Source organism: Glycine max, chromosome 1 (genome assembly GCF_000004515.6).
Source record: "Glycine max cultivar Williams 82 chromosome 1, Glycine_max_v4.0, whole genome shotgun sequence".
NCBI lineage: Eukaryota > Viridiplantae > Streptophyta > Magnoliopsida > Fabales > Fabaceae > Glycine > Glycine max.
This window is the reverse complement of record NC_016088.4, coordinates 3,369,604-3,390,479: the sequence shown is the minus strand read 5'-3', so window position 1 is coordinate 3,390,479 and position 20,876 is coordinate 3,369,604. Positions and strand designations below refer to the sequence as shown.

The following is a 20,876-nucleotide window of genomic DNA, read 5'->3' as shown; positions in this document are numbered from 1 at the left end:
ACAGTGCACACACCTTGATGCTGGGGCCTGGGGGAAAAGGTAAAGTTGTCCACCTCCTCATTATTGACCCATAATAATAATGGGGTACATCTGTTATATATGATCACCGACTATACCTTAGCAAAGTGACAGAGAGGCACAATGTGACCCCAAATTTAAGAAGGGGGATAAAAAGAAAGAAGAAAATTAGTTTAGTATTGGTGGTAGGATGGATCTCATATAGAAATATACCAACTCTGCATAGTCTACTTGTTATTTATTAAGAGATATATATTGTGCCAAGAAAGATATCGGCTAATGATGTTTGTCTCTCTCAAATTGATTCAGTGTGATGGAGGACAATTTTTGCAATTTTTGAGGTGGGTCTAAGGTGGGGCAAAGAAAAGAAACGAGGTGGTTAAGCATGAATTAGAATTTAGAAGGCGTTTCCCATGAGAAGACGTAGTTGGAATTAAAAAATAATAATTAATAGACAACCACAATATTATTCAAAACTTAGTGAAAGAGAGACATATGAAAGAAAGAAAAAATTGTGTATTATAGGTGATATGTATAATAAAAAACAATGATAGTTAGATATATAAAATAATAAAATGTTCAAATATCACCAATCTTAGAATTAAGAACGTAAGTTTTATAATATCTTTAAAGATGGGATGAAATCTAAAAGAATTGGTAAGTGTACATGTTCAGATGATATAAATGTGATTGTCTGGAATCTGAACTCTATGAAGTCTCTAATGAAAATTTTTAAGGATTGTCCAGAAACCATTTACAACTTGAGTAAAATCGTTTAAAATATATTTTTAGAACCTGTGTCATGTCGTTCAAAATTAAATTTTAAGACTTTTACACAACTCAGTGAAAAAGTGACAAAATAAAAGGAGAATATTAAATGTACTAGCCTTGCACAAAATTAAAAAAAAATACTAATGCATTAAAAAAAAAGTGCTAAGAAGAATTAAATTGTATTTATACACTCCTTTTGAATGAAATAAAATAAGTATTTTTATCTCAAAAAAAAAAAACAAGTACATCTTGTTAGACTATTGTATTTATACACTCCTTTTGAACAATGAAATAAAATAGACTATTATGACATTATAATAAGATAACTACGGCAAAATATTCCCATGCATTATGTGAAGATGTAGAATATTTATATAACCTTAGAGACTTCTTTCACAACATTTATTTTTTCTGAAAAATTATAAAAGGAAACGTTTATGGGGAAAAAAAAGGAATTATTTGCTATGGCATTAAACATACTCCCTCCATTCATTTGTTTGTCCTTGCTGTTATAGTTGTAAATGTTTCGCTGCTTTAGAAAATTAATGTTGCATTAAATATTTTTTTCAAGGTTATCCTTAATTAATATTTAATGAGAGTAGTGTATAAGAATAGTAAATGACTCATTAATTAAAGAGATAAAAGATATATTAAAAAATTATCTAATATTTTCTTCAAAATTCAATAAATTAATTACATTCCTAAATAGATGTGTCAAAGCCTTAAATATCATATAATCTAGAATGGAAGGAATCACTAGTATCTTAAACATTGTTAGTGTGTTTAGAGCTTGAAGATCAAGACTTATAAGAAACGAATATTTGGGAAAGATCCCGAAGAGGTTTGTGAGAAAAGATAGCAAGAAATGGAGTCTAGAGAAGGTTGTGGAGAGAATACTTAGATATCTATTGTATCTATAAACGGGTTATAGTGCAAAAACCCCAATCTGTGTCAGGAACTAGACATAACTTGGTACTTTGAAAGTAAATCAGGATAAATCTCCTGTGCTCTTGTATTTCTCGGTATTTATGTTTTTCTTTGTCTAATTAGTGTGCTAATTTTGTGAACAAGTTTTGTAAACCAATATCAAGAATATTTGTATCAAACTCATTCAAGAATCAAGAGTATTTCCTCATACCTTAGACAATCATTCCAAAGACTCATAATGTTAGACTATTTGTTTTTAACTGTCTTGAACATTTTTCTGTTTGACAAAAGTTCCGTTTTACAAAAATCTTTTGAAACACAATTTAATCATCTTATGTTTTCCTGTATATTTTCAACGTAAGTTAATCAATCCCATGCACTCTTGGCAATTTACTAAAAAAAATTATCCTCTCTCTACATGTTAATAAAATAAAGTTATAGTACCAATACAAATAATCTTAAGATCTTACACCCAAAAAAGCATAGTACTTTAGTGTGGTGCATGAGTGCTGAATGCAATAAATGAGTCTTTTAATTATTTACCTTGGATCCGTGAAACTAAAATGTTTCTAGGGGTTTTGATAGTTGATATTGTCACAAGTCTCGTACTCTCACTTGCAATGATATTTAAAAATAACTACAGAACAATGAACCCACGGAATTCTTAAATGAATTTAACAACTTGATCGGAACTTACATCACCATGTGACGGTCTTGAAGTTGGACTTTCCAAGAACCAATCAAAGTGAAAGGGCTACGGTGCTAGATAATATTAGTATTACTATTAGCTAAAATTCGTCGAATTTTCTTCAGCGTTGCAGAAAACCGTTTGCGGTTCAAAACTCAATGGAATTGTTTAAACTTACCAATCCTTGCAAATTGACTTGGGATAAACTTACACTTGATAAGTTCAGAGTTGAGTTGTTGAATTTTGAACCATGGAAATTTCTTCAATTGACCTATAAATGGAAGGGCTTGTATGCATTTTAACCTATTATATTTGTTGGAACTTTAATTTTTCCCTACACTGAAATGATATTTATAAGATAAAAGCATTCCTGGAGCGTTAGTGTTCAGAACATAAAATACTAGTCAAGTATAATATATATGTGATGATAAAATGAATAACATACGTCACAGTGGGATAATCCCCTTTCAAATTTCAATTAAACAGTCAAAAACCGAACAAGAAAGTTGACATTATTTTGAGATTACATTTTCATTAATCTTGAGGGGGAAAAGTTACATAAAAATCAAATATACCAATCGTCTAAAAGATACCAAATTGCATTCAACAACACTATAACTTTAGACAGCAAGACCGAGCAACTACCTCCGAAAAAATAGCAAGAAAGCACCTCAAGTACTCAACATGACACAACTCTCAGCGCCTTGAGAGGCAAAATTTGACTATGGCATTTTCATACAGGAATATGTTGTACTAATGTACATAAATCACCTAAGTAAAAGAAAAAGGTAAAACAACGATGTGAAGCCACCAAATCGACTTCAAATTTAAGCCAAAAAGTGGTCCAGATTCTCGAACCATACCTTCCTCAATTGAAGGAATGAAACATGAAAACCGCACCAATAACTATAGAGTGCCGGGGAAAACGAAGGGTTTTGTGCATCACCTTACTGACCCCTGATCATTGATTGGGCTTCATAAACCACGAGGAAAATTATTAACTTGTCCTTCCTCCAGTGTATCCTTGCCATTTATCTTGTATGCAATCCTTATACGCATGACAAGAGATTTCTGAAAAAAATAGTTGCTAGCAATCAAGTCTTCTCTAAGAAGCACTTATACATTTACATTTAAATGTACATACAGGAAAATCATCTCAGAAAGTGTACACCATATACATACTCACAAAGCACAAACAGAGAAAAGGAGGGGGTGGGGGGAGTTTAATCCATGATTGTCAATCCCAGATGATGCCATGAAGTGGCAAACCCCAAAAATGGTATAGCAGATTGCAAATAGCAGGATAGCCACTATGTAAAGATTATAAATACAAGGATAAATCCCTTACGCTACATAATTTCACAACAGTAAAAATTAATCCAATATTAAAGACATTATTCATCATTAATAATCTAAAGTCCAGACTATAAAAAACAAAGAAAAATATGATTTAATGTGATGCCTAATGACAGTTTCACTGTTTGTGCAGTTAACTAAAATATCATTGTTGGCTTTGATGAACGATCAGAAAAGTAGTGATCACTCAATAACCCCCAGACACAAATAATAAGCAGTTTTGCAGCACTTAATATCAAATATAAAAATAAAGCATAAACTAGCTGTTTCGCAGCAAAATGCCAGTGATCAACATTCTGTTTAGAATTTAAATCATACAAGGACATGGTAGAACACAGATATTTACAGTAAAGCTATAGTTACAAAGACCATCTACCTTCCCATGTTGGCTATTAGTAATTTTCAAACTTTGGGTTATGGACCCATTTGCGGGAAGAGTATTGCTGCTAGCTGGATCTAAGTGCAACTGAAGAAACTGAAAATTGAAACAAAATATGTAAGTACTAGATGATGGAAGGTAACAAAGCAGTTCAAAAGATTTTGAAATTCCAACAAAGCACCCAGTAGAACGGCTCACAATTATTGAATATTAAAGAATAGATGTAACTATTTAGCACTCAAAAGGTCAGATAACTAACTAGACTAATATAAAGGAAATTATTAAGCTATTGACAGCTACAAACATTTTTATCACTAGAATCCATTTAGAGAGAAACAAACAGCCAGCATGGAACTTTAAGTTACCATTATAACAATGAAGATTATGATATTGTTAAAAGCAGTAAATTCAAATGATATCTTTATAATTACAATAATCATGATGATCTTAGCACTGCATGCAGAAAGCTTAATAGCATACTGATTGGAATACCTTAGGAACTGCTGCCTGGAAAACAAAATCTGTATATGTATTGGAGGACAAATTCATAAAAGTAGCCTGGATAACTGTTGTTTGTGGGTTTCCTGGTTGTTTTGAGAAATTGAATGTCAACCTCAAGGAGCTGCTCTCAAATGCAGTTACAGATGGATAAACCGGTCCATTGTTTTCTACTCAAGATAAGAAAGGACAAGAATTCAATACTTTGACTATATTTCATTCAATGACAATGCCCAAATGCTAAACAAAGTTTACAACCTGTTGGCGGGATGGGGGCAAATCCATCCAATAAATCCATCATAGGAGCAGCATTTGAAGTTGTTTTTGTAGAAAGTGAAAGAGATGAGAGACCATCCAACGAGGAAACTGGTGCTTTGTTACTCGAATTGGAGGATAAGATGTCTACTGTAGATGAGCTGCTTTCGACAGAAGGTGATCCAATAGACAAAAGATCCAAAAGAACATCGTTGCCACTTTTTGAAGCTTGGCCAGCAACTAAAAATGCAAATAAAGTCAGACATGCTACAAATATGTTTCATGGAATTATTCAGTATTCACAATAAGGAAAAATGAATAAGTTTGCATGTTTCTTTAACAAATCAAAATGGAAACAAGCACCCCGGCCAAAGCCTTATCCCATTAGATGGGGTAAGTTACATGGATCAAACAATGTCATTGGGTTTTATCAAAAACTAAATTTTCAATAAAACCATTGGGAAAAGGGTTCTTCATAATGGTTTTTCCTATGGATCAAGTGGCTCAAAAACTAAAGAAGACCTCATAAAACAGTACCAATTATCTTGAAGAAAAGCAGAGATGCATAAACAAAGATGGTAATTATTAAATACAAAAAAAAATTAGTTTTCAGGAATCATAATAATTTATAAGATACACTACAAATACTAACCAGATTGTTGTGATGCTGGTGAAAGATCAACACCAAGAAGGTCCTGAAGAATATCTCCTCCACTAGAAGAGCTAGGTGCAGGAGCATCATCTGAACTTAGATCAAGTAGATCTACAAGAGGAGCCACAGGTTTGGCTGTTCCATTTGGAAGATTAAATGAAGGTGCAGTTGGAGTTGAAGCTGCACCTGGTAGAGACCCAGCCCTCCTACCAATGGAAGTTGCCTCATCCAAAACTGGCATCCTTTCTACAAGTGTAGACCTGCACAATGACAGTTTCTTATGAAAGTGTGGTACAATTCCATGATCTTGATATAATATAATAAGCAGATTAATTAACCTCACCTAATATTTTGATGCTTTGCAATAATCGAATTGAATTCAATAGCTCTCTGCTGCAATTCTAGCACAAAGCTCCCTTTGAACTGAACAATAATTTCTTTGATCCTCCTATATCCATATTCAAAAGAGAATAAAACTTCCAGGTCAAAATGTCAAATATACAAAATATAAGAGGAAATAAATAAACTTGCACTGGTTGCACAAGTCTAATGCGTGGGGAGTAAGAAGTGAGGACAACCAAGGCTGAAAAAAGTTTCCCCTGATTTCTCATATAGATCAAATTGCATGGATACAAATTAAACATTTTAAAACTACCTTGAACCTGGTCTGCTGAATTTCTACTAGAAAATTACATTCTCAATGCCTCTAAAATAAATAAAAAAAAGGCAGGAAAAGAAGAAACAACACTAATAGAATCAAAATCATTCATGAATGTTCCCCTAATAGTTTAAACTTTTGGGATAGTTGGTTCTTGATATGCTGTCAAAGCCTCTATGACCAAGTGGTCATCAATTCAATCCTTTCCACCTCCATTGTTCTAAATAAATGCTGAATTTTAGCCCAAAGTATGGTTGGCCTATGCATTTCCTACACTTAAGAGCCCAAAAGGACTCTTTTGTGAGGCAGCCTGCTAGATACAAAACCATTCATGAGGTTTCACCAAACTTAAGCTTTTGAGCCAAATGGTTCTTGGCAAACTCCAATTTACGTTGTGGTGTGTGTAATAGATAATAAACCATTTGAAAAACAGATCATACTCTGAACATGAAGGGAAACGTGAAGAGAGCTTTAATAGTGCAACCAAAGCCATCGATTTTGTGGTAAGATCTGATGCATGGCGTTTTATAGCAATCTCTACGACATCAACTGCATCGAACTCAGTCACCTGTTAGCATGAAAAAAAATAAGGAAAAAACTAATTTTTTTTAAAAAAATTATATCCAATGAAAGATCATGTTTTTAGATTTTCCTATGTGCTGCTAATATACAAGCAGACTTGGGCATCAGTTATTAGTAGTCCTCTCAATCTTAAATAAAGCTGCAACTCTAACAAAGAATAAAAAGGCACAACAGGAAGGGGTATAAACTCTTTCCCCTGTATAAAACAATCAACCTATGCAATAAGAATTAAAATGAAAAAGGCAAGTCACAATCCTAACATCTATGGTTTTAGCACCAAGAACATATCATGTCCAGAATTCATTAAATTGGCAAATAATTTGGAGCATTTTCTGCCAGATAGTATGTTAAATATACCAATCAAACATGTAAACCAAATCCCGTCTTACCTCATCCAAATTACAATAATGGAGAATAACAAAAGAGACAATGAGTAAGTAGTATTGAGACCAGGGGATTTAGTTTCTATCATGGTCATTACCCATCATCCAAATAGGAGACATACAAAAAGGATCATCATAAGAAGGGGATTGTTGGAACATCTTTTACTAGAAGCTTTTTCAACCAATACATAGATCAACTTGTTAAATTATTGCCTGTGGTCAAATGATATATCATATTCATGAAACTTGAAGCAACAGTTTAGACAAATGTATAAACTTTTCAAGCAGTAGCACTCACTGTTATTGGATCTTCTATGTCAAGCATTCCAACATTATTAACTAACATGTCACCATACTCCCCAATGCACCACACTGTAACTCGAACTAGAGTCTCCTGATGAAAAGAATTAGGTAATATTATATGAAAGGCATCAAAAGCAAATTAACAGTGTGCCTAGATTTGGTCAAAGCAGAAGTGAGCACCTGTTCAGCTGACATTTGAAATGCTCTGTATAATGCTCTTACTGTATATCCATGAAGCTCAGAAGCATTGGTTATCACAACAATTAAGGCATACCATACTTCATCTTTTACAAAATTTCCAGCCTACTAACATAGAATAGAGATCAGTACATGCACCCAATATACATATATAACTAAATTGAATAGCTCAATGTGGAGAGTGGAGACAGCAAGCACCAAAACAATAATCACAATAAAAAGACAGCCCAATGCACGAAGCTCCCAACATTGAGGGGGCCTTGATAGGTAAAATGCAGCCACAATTGTGACCACAGAGGTCATTTCCACAACTAGAACTTGTGACCACCAAGTTATCAGGCAGCAACCTTACTATTGTGTCAAGGCACACCCTCCAAACAATAATCACAATACACCATCAGCAGATTTTGTGACCAACACATGGAAGCACCAAATCATAAAATGATAATAGAAGGTTGAAAAATATCAACATTATCCTTAGAGCTGATTTTAAGCATCCAAATGATTTCATAGGATGTTGCATGCCAAATGGGAAGCAAATGAACTATCACATTCACATACAATGATTAAGCTCCTCTAAAGTGGAGAGTTCACTTTAGAAGAAAAAGTCAAGAAATTTTAGCCATAGATAAGAAAATCAATGACTGTTATTTTTTTTGTATAAGCCATCAATGACTGGTATAAAATGCACATGTATAACAAATCATGGATTTGTTAAAATCTACTCTCTTAATTTCTCATTTATGGTGAGATGTCTCACTTTTTTCTCTATAGTGACTCACTTTTCACTTTAGAGGAATTAAATCCACATATAAACACACATCACTGATCATGAATACCCTAAAATAAAAAGCAAACATGTTTTGGGATTTATACCTGAGACAGAACCTTGAGCATCTGATCAATATACCAGATCTTCTCTGGGGAATACCTGAAGCATTAATAAATAAATGTTAGTCAACCAAATATATTTAGTTGTGCAATTTAAATAAAATCTCTACTTATCAGTTCTAAATTGACAGGAGGTGACAAAGTTAAAGAACAATGAAAAATGGGCCAAATGGCTTCTTTTTCATTTTACCAAAGAAAGGAGCGAGAAAAGAAATGTCCAAAATGCTATGAATTGCATGACCAACATAGGTAACATGTTCACTATCACTAACATGAGAAAACAATCATATACTTCTAAAAGAACTAATAATAATAAACTCAGTTCCTGTGACAAATCAAACGTCTTATGTTGATGGAATATCATAAGTGGTCCAGAAATTATTGGATACTGGAAAAAAATGAGATGAAGTGCATATAGTTGGTATCCTTCTCTCCTTGCACAAAAAAATAATAATAATAGAACTAAAACCAAATGAAGTATACTGAAAAAGGAATTCCATTCAGAATCTTATGGCTCACTTTGCTACAATGGAGCAAATTTTGGCAGTAAGGTCCCCTCTGAAATCAAGATCACTGACTTCCAGATAATCTATAAGCTCTTTTGCCAAGGGCTTCACATTAGTTTCATTCACCAAAACATAAACAAGTTCAAGGGCTCTTTTCTGAATCGAAGCATCTGAATCCTGAAGTTAAGAGTCAAATGATCAACTCCTTGGATTGTAAAACAAAGCTCATCTTTGTCACTGAATGAGGGAAGACAAATCAAATACCTTCACACATTCTATAATTGTTGCACGGTGCCTCTGTACTGCCTGAGCATCAGCAGTTACAGCCTTCATTAGCATGTTTAATGCCACATATCTAAGGGAAGAAGGTAGAATAGTAAGATTCACCTCAATAATTTAACTCAAAAGAAAAAGAAAAAAAGAGGGACGGGATGAATATAGAGCTTGAAGAGCACTAGATGCGATATTATTTTATCAGCCTTCATAACGTGCTAAATTAAAGATTGAATGAGCACACAATTTCATCTTTTATAGTAATATTTAAGTTAGAGGTGTCTTTTCTGTCAACAGCCAAAGCCACAATATTAGTCACAGCCTGGCATATATTTCTCAAACAGTATATTACAAACATAATTGTGACCAAAATAAATTCAAACTACAGAAATTTCAGAATACAGCCAATAACTGCAAGTATCAGCTAATTAAATGTAATCAAACCACAAACCCAGTCTTTGTTATAATCAAGCAAATGTTGTAATTAATATATTGGGGATCCCATTCTTTTTTAATTTCTTTTTAAATGTGAAGATAGTAAAATTGGTAAGACAATAATTTGATTGCTTAAATGATTGACTGCGTCCAGTTTACTATAGCTCATCTCAAAAATCACCAAACCATTGTACATATGCAATAGAGAGAATGCAAAGACATCATTTCATTGCTTGAGCAGCATAGTTCCCAATGATTCTAGTCTTTCTTAAATCATAATTTTTTTTTGCATACCTCATCCATCAATCACAGAATTATAGGAGAGAGAATACATCCACCAGATCATTATGCTAATGATTTTATAGACTTTGTTGTCATTCATTCAAGACTCTCTCTCTCACTCACCCTCACACACACACAAACACTTCCATATCCAGTAAGCATTCAACTATAGAAAGGCATTAGGAAAAGTGGGAAACATGACATAATGATTAATGATCAGTAATAGACAAATGGGATCATTTCTATACCAGTTAAAAACAAAATCCTAGATGTTCCATTTCAAGTTATAAGCTTACAAGGACTAACATTAAAAAGTGATTACTCTCTTCATATTCAGTTAATATCAGTCAAAATACTGATTTGCAGGCATCTGACAGATCTAAGTCACTTGCCATGAGTGTTATAGTTGTAAGTTGGAGCATAACAGGAGAATGTTTGAAGGACTCAAGAGATCAATCCTAATAATCAAGAGCACTTCCTAGATTCTTGTATCAATTCATTGGACTGTAACAAACATTATTCCCAAGTTGGAGGAGACATCTTAGACCTCTTACAGTGCTTATGTTTTTGTGCTTCTTTTGGCTTTTATAGTGGAACTTTGCAATGTGAACACTCAACGTGCTCGTGTTAGTAGGTCTTAATCAAAATTCAGTTATTTATGAAAGAGAAGCCATGACCAGAAATAAACCTGATATTGTTGTCACGATTTGACAAAAATCTTCCCAGGATATTAATGGCAAGTACACGTAAGCCACCATTATCTTCAATGCTCATTATTGTTTGAACACATTCATATAAAATGGCATTCCCTGCAACTTTATTTGACTCAGTCTTTGTAGCCACCTAAACCAGGCAGCAAGTGTAAAAATTATCAGTCTTGAATTTCCGAAGAGATGACCACCAATAATAAGCAATAGTAGATTAAAATTCATTTACTCACATAACAGATTTGGTAAACAGCAAACAGAACCTAAGAATATTGAAACAAATTATCTAACTCTTGATTACTACAGCAAGTGGTTAACACAATTAAAAAACTTAGCTTGGCAAGTTAATTGGTGCATCTCACAGTGACCAAATCATGCATGTAAACTTACAGCATAAATTCTAGTGCCTGACCAAAAATAAAACTCATTTTTATAGCATACAATTATACATCGACAACAAAAGCCCCTCCATTCTCTTTCAACCCTCCTTATAATCCTTCAAAGAATTAGATATAAATATACAGCTAAATGTGCATTTAAAGATAGAAAAAAATCCTGCTTTTCAATGGGTTTCTATTTCAACAGTTACTTACAATACAAGACCCCTCCCTGGCTCTCCCCATTACACATACATGCACATGCACAAAAGAAAAAAAAAATACAAAATTTTTTTAAAAATCTTCAACTTTAAGTATATTCTACAAAGTAATCAACATTAGTGCAAAACCAAACTGAACAACCATACATTACATAATTTTAGAATGTGGGTTTGGGCCTAACTCAACCCTTAAAACTAGCTCAAAGGATAAGGATTGTCTCCCACTTATATACTTTATTTTGGCTCTATCTCTAGCCAATGTGGGACTTGGATTTTTTTCAATCACACCTAGCACTTTTTAACAGATCTAGGATAGGCTCTGATACCATGTTAAAAACGTGGGTTATGAGCCTAACTCAACCCTACAAAACCGGATTGTAAGGTGAGGATGGCTTCCCACTTATATACTTTACCTCGGCACTATCTTTAGTCAATGTGGGACTTCAACATGTCCCATTTTGGTCACGGCTACCCACCACAATGTGGAACTTCAACACACCCTTCTTTTCCCACAACTTCAACATGCCCCCTTTTGCCCATAGCTTTCCAGCACATAAACGTGTAATGAAACATCTTCTGGCCAATGCCACCCAAACACACCAGCATCCAACTCACAATAAATGTTTGATGCCATATGAATCAAATTGTATAGCCCTTTGTAGCATTAAGGATGTCTCTTTGCCCCTAAATTTGTTGTTGCAGGCAGGACTATGTTCATGGCTTCTCTTGGAATCGTGCTTCCGGAGTTATGGTAATTACAAGGGAGTTGCTATTTTAGATGTGTATAGACACTAGGAAGCCATGCTGCAATTCTTGATTTTTTCTTGTTCTTTGACGTGTCTGGTTTTTCTTTCAATTTGGAGGATATTGTATCCTACCCCTAGTGATACTTCTCTTTGATCTAATAAAAAATTTCTTCTATAAACAAAATTTCTCTCAAGTAAAACTTTTCAATCTTTCCTAGAATGTCCATATCAATTTGTGCTTGTACTAAGGTTTGCCTTAATCAAATTCAAATCACATGCAAGTGGACAAGATATTCTAAATGGTTTTCAACATACAAGTTCATGCACAGCAGAGCCATGCAGAAATTGCAAATAACCCAATCATCGCAGCATGAACACTATAATAATATAATACCATAAAGTGCACCATAACACACAACTGACCTGGGCAAGTATGTCATTCATGGTGTCACTAGCATCAGCATTGCCTTCACCCAACACTCGCAAAAGTTTAAGCAATCTGATGTGGAGAAATGGGTCTGTGATACCGGCAATATCATACTCTGGTGAATATGGACTATTGGCTAGATCCTTAAGAGTTCTGACCAAACCATCTGTGCATTTCTGTAATAATTGTTCACAAAATGTTTTGTTACAACAAAAGCTGTCCAAAATTATGGCTCAATGTGCAGAGTTCTTCATAAAAATATGCAATCAGAGGTTAACTTTTACACCATAAAGTTGCATGTACGAACCTTGTTATTATCCCTTAACAGTTCACATGTTTGATATTTTATACCCAACAGACTTGCTTGCAAAAACTTGACACAGTGCTGTGAGCTTAAAAAAACTGATAATTTTTTAAACCATGAGTTTACAAACCCCGTAATACTAGCTAATGAGAAATGCTCAAACACTAAAAAAAAATAACTAAAGCATTTCAAATATTGCAAGGCAGTTTCAAAATTAATATAATCTACAAATTCCATATTGCGGAATATAACTTCATTAAATTACTTGTAAGTTGTAAAATTGTCAAGAATTCATGGACGTTTTAACTTACAAGTCACAAATACCAAGAAGAATGCACATATATATGGATTGTTTGATTTGCAACACAAATCTGTCATGCTAAGTCTATAGTAGATAAGTTTACTTCAAATCTTCAATCAATATCCAAAATGAGTTCTAGGAAAATACACTACATCTACGTGATTGACAATATAATTTATGAGAGATGAAAAACTACCTTCCTAATATGTTCAAGAGCTTCAGTGCTAATTTTACACAGATCTGTACAAAGCTGAACCCCAGTGATCAGAACCCCATGATGCTTCTCCCTGAGTAAGGAAGTAGCAGGGTTGATAAAATTTTCTGCCAAGTCGGGAACTTTCTTTATGATCCTTATAGAGCATAATGCTGCCTATATAACAGTGAGCACAGTTAATTTATGAGAATAAATAATGATTAGTCGTCATTCATGCAGTTAAATGGGAGCAGTTTTATTAATAACCCAAACATTAAACTACATTATAAGGTTATAATTATTAGGAAAATGAAAATAGGGAGATCACAAAACACTGACACGTGATAATATAGACAAGGCTATGGTACCAATTGTTGCATGCTAAGTACTTAGAAGGACATGCTAAGTACTTAGAAGGACGTTAATAGGTAGACGTCCACTATATGTATGAATTTAAATGTTTCAGAAGAGATAAAAACTGTGATGTAATGCATGAAGTACAAATGTACAATGAAACTCACCTTCTTCCGAATATTTGGATCTCGAAATTGAAGCAATCTCTCAACCTCTGGTGCAAGATCACGAGCCATTTCTGCTGAACAAATGTTTCCTAAAGCACAAAGAGCAAGTCCCACTATATACTGATTTGTGTGATTAAGATCTCTGTGATTCAGTTAAGGCTCTGCTATAACCCATTATTAATATTTGTTCCCTCATTTTATTTCAGTAAGTAGATCAAAATAACACATTTGTAAAATGCAATGTAAAAATCAGGGAATATAAATAAAAAAAATAAACAGAACTTTGACTAAAAACTGGATACTGTTTCAAAGAATTGGTGACCAACATTAGAACTTCTTGTCTTTCATCAAGAAGCAACATGAGGCCAAGATAACCTATTCTCTTCTCTGGAAATCCAGGAGATGCTATCAACTTGAGGCATTCCATTTGACCAAAATGTGTGGGGTAACCAAGCATGTGGATGAACATTAGCTTAGCCAGGTTCCGATGCCTATAGTCATTATCATTTTCATTTATTGCAGCACGAATGGCAGCACATTCTTTTCTTACAACAGCTCGTTCTTCTGCTGCAGTCTTACAAGCACGTATGGCCCGAATCATGTCCCTACAAGTTGGGATATGAACCAGATATGTAAAAGATATTGATTATAATTAAACACAAACAGAAACTATATATTATACATGTATTATCTTCGCAACTTGAAAGAAACCTGGAAAAATTAAGCGTATTTGATTTTGCAAACCAAACAAATTTTGAAATAAAAAGTCAATCACAAATCACATTTTTTTATCAGTGACAAATATAGTAGGATTGTAATTTCAATTCTTTTATGCAATGTTTTATCTCAAAAAGTCAAAATAGAAGGGGAGGACAAGAGATTCTCTCAATATTAACAAAGCAAATCAATACAAGAGTGCTTAAGGCATAGCATACTGCCCCCTTCCAAAACTAGATAAGTGTGTAAACAAAATGCTTCAAATTCATTGGGAGACTCTAGACTGGCCACATATTGCAACCAAAACCATAGGATGCTATGCTAATATGCAAATTCATTGCTTCACAAGGGGAATAATGAAATAAAATAAGCATGAACAACCTATACGACTGTTGACATCAGATTCAATCATTCAGATCCATGATCGATCTTGTAGGTCATAGTACTTAATAGGAACAGCATCAGTAACATTCCATGGATGAGGGAGACAAAAAACTAATAAAAATATATCACTCAGTCGCTTACAATGTTGGAACAACACGTCTCTATGCATAAGACCTTATCCTAACAATATACAGAAATACATATTGTTAATGAATTGTTCCAACGCTTTCACAAATACACGAATGAACCTCTGAAGATGTGCAATGTTTATTAAAGTTTGGCGCTAGAATCTAGAGTTCAATTTCAACATCCGATTCAGATACTACGAGAAAACCTCAACCAGCTAAGCAAAACAAAATACAACAACCAAACGAATTGTCAACATATATCACTAATTTCAGCTAAAAGAAAAACACAAAATCGTGAACGTACAACTAAAGGAGCAGTAAATTCAATTAAATAAAAATGCAGATATGATTTAAGATTCTCCGAAACGCAAAGCCCTACTCAACTACAAAACCAGCACGAAGAATAACAAGCATTCAAACGCATTGTACATGATGCGAAAGTGTGTTCGTGCGTGTGCGCGTGTCTGTGCACTCGATGTTGATCCAATTCTCGAAGAAGCAAAGAAGAGAAGGATTGAATTGCTTACCTCAAACGCGTTCCTGAAGAGAACGGGTTCATGATTGACGATGATTGTGTACGGCGAGAAGCTCAAATCGGATCCAATTGCGAGGAGAAGGAATCGGAGGCGGAGATCAATCGGAGATCCGAATCGGCGAAACGAAGAGAGATTTGGATCTGATGCGAAGCAAGAGAGTGTTTGCGTTGCGTTGCGTTGTGTGTGAGCGAGTTCTGTGAATTTTCAGAGGAAACAAAACAACTCAACACCACCGCACCTTTTTTCTCTTCTTTTCCACTTTGCAACGATTTTACAATTTTAACGTTTCAGTCACTGGAATTTCTGAAATGGAAAATTAATTAGAAAATGCCGAATAATTAAAAATGTGAATTAGGGACAGTTTCGTAAATTTAAGCTGATTATAGTAGAAATTAAAAAAAAAAAAATGTTCCTCGGTTGTTCTCATCTTCTGATGGAAGATGATACTTTGAGTATTAATTTAATTCTGTGGAGGAAGACTTTGTTACTGCATCTGCCATCAGAGGGTTGTTTAAAGTTAAATAATATTTTTTTATAATTTTTTATTGGAATGAATGATTTAATAGTGTATTTTTTTAAGTGAGTTGCTTATATAATTAATTATTAAAAATATTTTTTTAATTTAAAATTTAATGTGATTTAAGTTAATTATTAAATCTAACAACTTTGATATTTAAATAAATTTTTATATAAAATTTTTAAATTTAGGTGATATTATAAAACTTAAATTTAAGATAAATAACTTATTTAAGCGAGATGTATTTTTCATGTTGATAGAGTTTGCAAACTCATAATTAATTTTTAAAAAAACTCTGAAATGTGTGCATTTTCAACTACTGTTAGAAATAGACAAAAAGACCAACCGTTAGAAAAGAGGAGTGCCTGGTACACCTATTTTGGTGGTCATTGGGGTGCATTGACGTTATTTAACTTGGGTTTTTTTATTTTTTAATTGGGGAAAAATATTAAAAGTGTTTATTGAATGAATTGGATTTGTAGTTTTTAAAAAATGCTAATTCAATTTTATTAGTCTTTTTATTTAATTAGATTAATTTTAAATTTCAATCTAATTCAACTTAGTTTATAAAGTAACCAGGAGGGATGGAGAGGGCTGCGCCCTTGACACTTCTCATATATAATTGTATTTTTAAATTAATTATTTATGTTATTATTATAATGATTATAATGGTAATTAAGATTAGTTAGTATAAAATTATGTAAAAATAGTTATATTTATTATTATTATTGTAATGTTTAAGGTGATAATTAGAGTAAAATTGTGTAAAAAAAAGTGTGCTTATTTTTTTTATAATAATGGCTCAGGTTATTATCATTTAAAATAAATTTTAATTTTAATTTTATATATAAAAATGTTTAATATTTTTAAAAATTATTAAGTTACACATTTAAACTATAAATGAAAAAAAATTATCTCCCCTTTAACAGGTTTCTCGATCCATCCCTAAAAGCAACTTATTTTTAGTTATATGATTATTTTACTAAAGGACAACATATAAATCTAATTTTTATTATGTATACTTTTTATTAAAATAAATTTGTAATATAACTAACAAAATTATGTAACAAAAAACGTAAAATTTAAAAAAATCATTTCAAATTAATATACATATTGTATTAAAATAATGAGATATAATTTAGAGAAAAATATTGTGATAAAAAAAGTAATATTATTATTGAAGATTAATAAATAAATAAATATACGTGTATACAAGTTTATGTGATGCACTAATTTTATAAAATTATATGTGTGTATTTTTATTTTGAATTTATCTATAAAAAATTCTTTGTTTTCAAATTTTCATACAAAAAAAAGAAGATAATAGAAATATATGATAATATGCAAATATAGAAAAAGAAATATCAAATCAAATTCAAATCTCTAATACATAAAATTGAAAAATCTAAATCCCATAATGGTATATTCACTCATGAGCCAATAACTATAAATTTGACCCACCCTATAAAATTTTTACAATCACAAGCTCGATAAGACATAATTTGTTAAAAGAATATACTAACAATATTTTACATCGTTTTGTTAAAATTGTACAAATTCTATAAAAAAAAATTGTTTCTCACTTTTGAAAAAATAGAAATTAAAATTTATTGTTCAAAGTAATAACTTCCTTTCAAAACTATTATTTTTTTCCTCACTATATAAGAAGAAAATTACTCAATATAACCAAAACTTCATTTTGACTCCAAAATATGAAACCAACCTAATATAATTCATAATCAAATAATAAAATTTAGTCACAAAATATTTCAAACTCAACATTTATAATTACCAGTAAGCGTTGGGTTTAGTGAAAGAAGTCAATCTCCACAGCATGATGATCATAATATACAAAATTATTTGTAGATATATAAGGAATATGAACAGAATCCAAAAATATATTAGTGTTACGTTAGCAATTTAGCAGTAAGGTTTTCTATTAACAATCATCAGTTCAACACCCAAATCCTTGATTTTAAAAAATAAGAGAGCAAATGTCTTATTTTTTACAGGGGACTAAAATATAATTGTTTGATGCAATAATCCTTTGAGCTTGAAGCATGACAATTTATTCACCCACTATATCTTGTGCTGAAATTCAATTTTTATTTGAAAGAATGGGGTCAACAAAGATTGAACTCTTGCCCACTTGGTAATACATGTTTTGATACCATCTCATGAACCAAATCACCAGTTTAAGTTGTTTAATGGTGGTTTGTGATTGGGTTTTATGTCTAACAATTGATTTATATTTTCAACATTAAACCCTGTTCTGCCACCAACAACAAAAAAAAAAAAATAGAAGAGAAAAGGTTGGCAATGGAAAAACAATTTATTAGGAGTTCAGGTTGAATTTTCATAGTTGAAAAACAAGTTGGAAGACTGTTATTGATATGGACAAAAATTTGGTTGGGAAATATAGAGACCAAAATGCTAAAAAATTTGTTTAGAAACTAAAATTAAAATTTACAAAAAAGTTTAGGGAGAAACACATGATTAACCATCATTCGTGAAATTCATCAAATTATATTATTTTCTCCTTTAAATTTATTATTGAATAAAGCTATATAAATTTATCTAATATAAAACGTACAGAAAGTGTTAGAAAATGTATTGTCTCGTATCCTTTATTTGGTGCCTCATCTCTCACAAAATTAATTCAACTATTTGATATGATTTTTTGTGTCAAAAATTGTGTAGGCCTATTTGGACACAACTGATTATTTTTATCTGATATATATATACATATAATTGTCTGCTTACCTTTTTCTTGTTGCCATTTCTCACATAACAAATTCAACTTATTGATATTTCTTTAATAAAATATCGTGTGCTCCAATTTGTGCAAAGAAAAAAAATAATGGGCCAAGTTTGTAAGCCATTTAAATCTTGAGGCTGACGGGAAGAAACAAACAACAGAAGTGGTTACTTTTTTTTTCACAGATTTTATAAGATGCTAATATATTTCCGTTGTGCAAGTGTACAACGAAAATATATTTTTATTTTATAAAATGTATGCAAAGAAACAAAATAACAAACGGAAATATATTTTTATTTTATAAAATGTATGCAAAGAAACAAAATAACAAAAAATGATTTTGTTTGATAATTATACAAGTCAATCATGGAATCGTATTTTTGTTGTGTAAATAGGATTGAGCAGAAAATATTATAACAAAAACAATGATTTCATTTTGTAAATATCAAAGTATGCAATTGTATCATGTCTTTATTTTGTTTTTTGTTTTTTTTACCTCCATTTACATAATGAAAACATGTTTCTATTGTATCTCTGCCCAAGGGACAATTTAGAAATATAACAAAAAGGTACCTAGTGCCAATAGAAAAAGTGATAGTCCTAATAGTAATATCCCTACTTACAACCAATGCTTGGGTGTTGTTAGGTGCACCCAACATTATTGCTAATGCACCCATTACTTAAGATGAAATGACCAAAATACTCTTGATCCATAAGCCTTTTAAGTTGATCCATAAAAGGCTTACGGATCAAGAGTATTTCGTATGCTTAATATCAACATACGGATCAACTTGATCCGTATCAACCTTACGAATCAATTTGATTTATACGATTTACGGATCATCCTCACGCACACCCATCACTAATGCGAAAAAAACACAGGGACAGTTTTGATATTTTTTAAAAATGCTGGGTGTACCAACAATAATGCTGGGTGTATCTAGCAACACCCCCAATGCTTTTTGTCAACTGAAAAATGTTCGAACTTTCCCACTTGAAAAAAGTCACATGTCCACAAGCCCAACAGCTAGGAGGATGTATTAACCCAATCCACATTCCTCCTTCCTTTTAAGTTTTTACGCCTCCCTACAACTTCTGGCTGATGAATATTGTTATAACAATTCAAACTTGAGATTTTCTATCTATTTGATTTCATCTCATACTTTTCCTGTTGGAATATAAAGGGGCCAATTCAAATCATTTATTCACTAACTATTTAATCCATTTATGTATAACTTTAACTAATTTGATCAATAAATAATGAATGAATTTATAAATTGGATGACCATTTGTTATTGGATAGAGAATGAGTCATTCAACATAATGTGTAATCGATTAGATCAAGTAGTCCAAAGTTCATTAGATGAGTATATATAGGATTTTAAGAGTATGAATTCTAGATATGGATGAAAATGGGTAGAGTTCAGTAGTTTTCATCTTCATACATGCATTTAAAATAATATTTGTATTTGGTTTCATACTTGTGGAGCCAACAATTTTAATTCTCATTCTCATACCAGCTTGATACCTATATACATATATATGTACCTGTAATCTGCGCTTTACTTATGTATAAGGTTCATGGTAATAAATCAATAAAAATAATTTAATTAAAACAAACAAACATAGCATTAGTTTGTCTAACCTCAAATCGTAAATAAATAAAATTATAAAGATAATAATTTAATATAGTGGTTGTTAAAGTTGATTTTTTAATTACTTAACAAAAATTCTAATTAAATGTTTAGTATTTTCCACTCTCTTATTAGAGATTAAACACTTAGACTATTAGTCATAAAAAAATATAATTATTTTCTAAAAAAATTATATATAATATATATGTGTGGATATTCATAAGTTTTGATTATACTTTTTCATCCCTAATCCTAGATTTTACAATATTTTGTAATTGAGTAGATGAAGTAGTCCAAAGTTCATTAGATGAGTATATATAGGATTTTAAGAGTATAAATTCTAGATATGG

At 32.0% G+C, this 20,876-nt stretch overlaps 1 protein-coding gene across 2 annotated transcripts; it reads right to left on the bottom strand.

Annotated features, from left to right (window-relative positions):
• Window positions 1-2,910: 2,910 nt before the first annotated feature.
• Window positions 2,911-15,921, bottom strand: LOC100802164 (AP-1 complex subunit gamma-2). 2 transcript variants are annotated; one of them, XR_412663.4, is made up of 19 exons: window positions 15,609-15,921; window positions 14,155-14,457; window positions 13,853-13,994; window positions 13,335-13,508; window positions 12,530-12,709; window positions 10,744-10,898; window positions 9,330-9,420; window positions 9,079-9,242; window positions 8,545-8,599; window positions 7,651-7,773; window positions 7,466-7,561; window positions 6,643-6,770; window positions 5,888-5,992; window positions 5,545-5,804; window positions 4,896-5,132; window positions 4,632-4,807; window positions 4,137-4,235; window positions 3,268-3,475; window positions 2,911-3,175 (listed from the first exon to the last, which is right to left on the bottom strand). XR_412663.4 is itself a non-coding variant. In XM_006572986.4 (18 exons), exons 1-18 carry the CDS (start codon window positions 15,638-15,640, stop codon window positions 3,380-3,382), a joined length of 2,616 nt encoding a protein of 871 aa, XP_006573049.1. In that variant the 5' UTR covers window positions 15,641-15,921; the 3' UTR covers window positions 2,911-3,379. The 2 variants fall into 2 exon arrangements, 1 of the variants encoding a protein (XP_006573049.1); XM_006572986.4 differs by having other exon boundaries at window positions 2,911-3,475.
• Between the last annotated feature and the right edge of the window lie 4,955 nt (window positions 15,922-20,876).

Bases quoted from the DNA above. Each gene is read 5' to 3' on its own strand.
- LOC100802164 (XM_006572986.4), bottom strand. From the start codon at position 15,640: ATGAACCCGTTCTCTTCAGGAACGCGTTTGAG. The intron at 14,458-15,608 runs GTAAGCAATTCA...CCCAACTTGTAG, and splicing joins TCTTCAGGAACGCGTTTGAG to GGACATGATTCGGGCCATAC. The intron at 6,771-7,465 runs GTGAGTGCTACT...TCATGCTAACAG, and splicing joins ACATAGAAGATCCAATAACA to GTGACTGAGTTCGATGCAGT.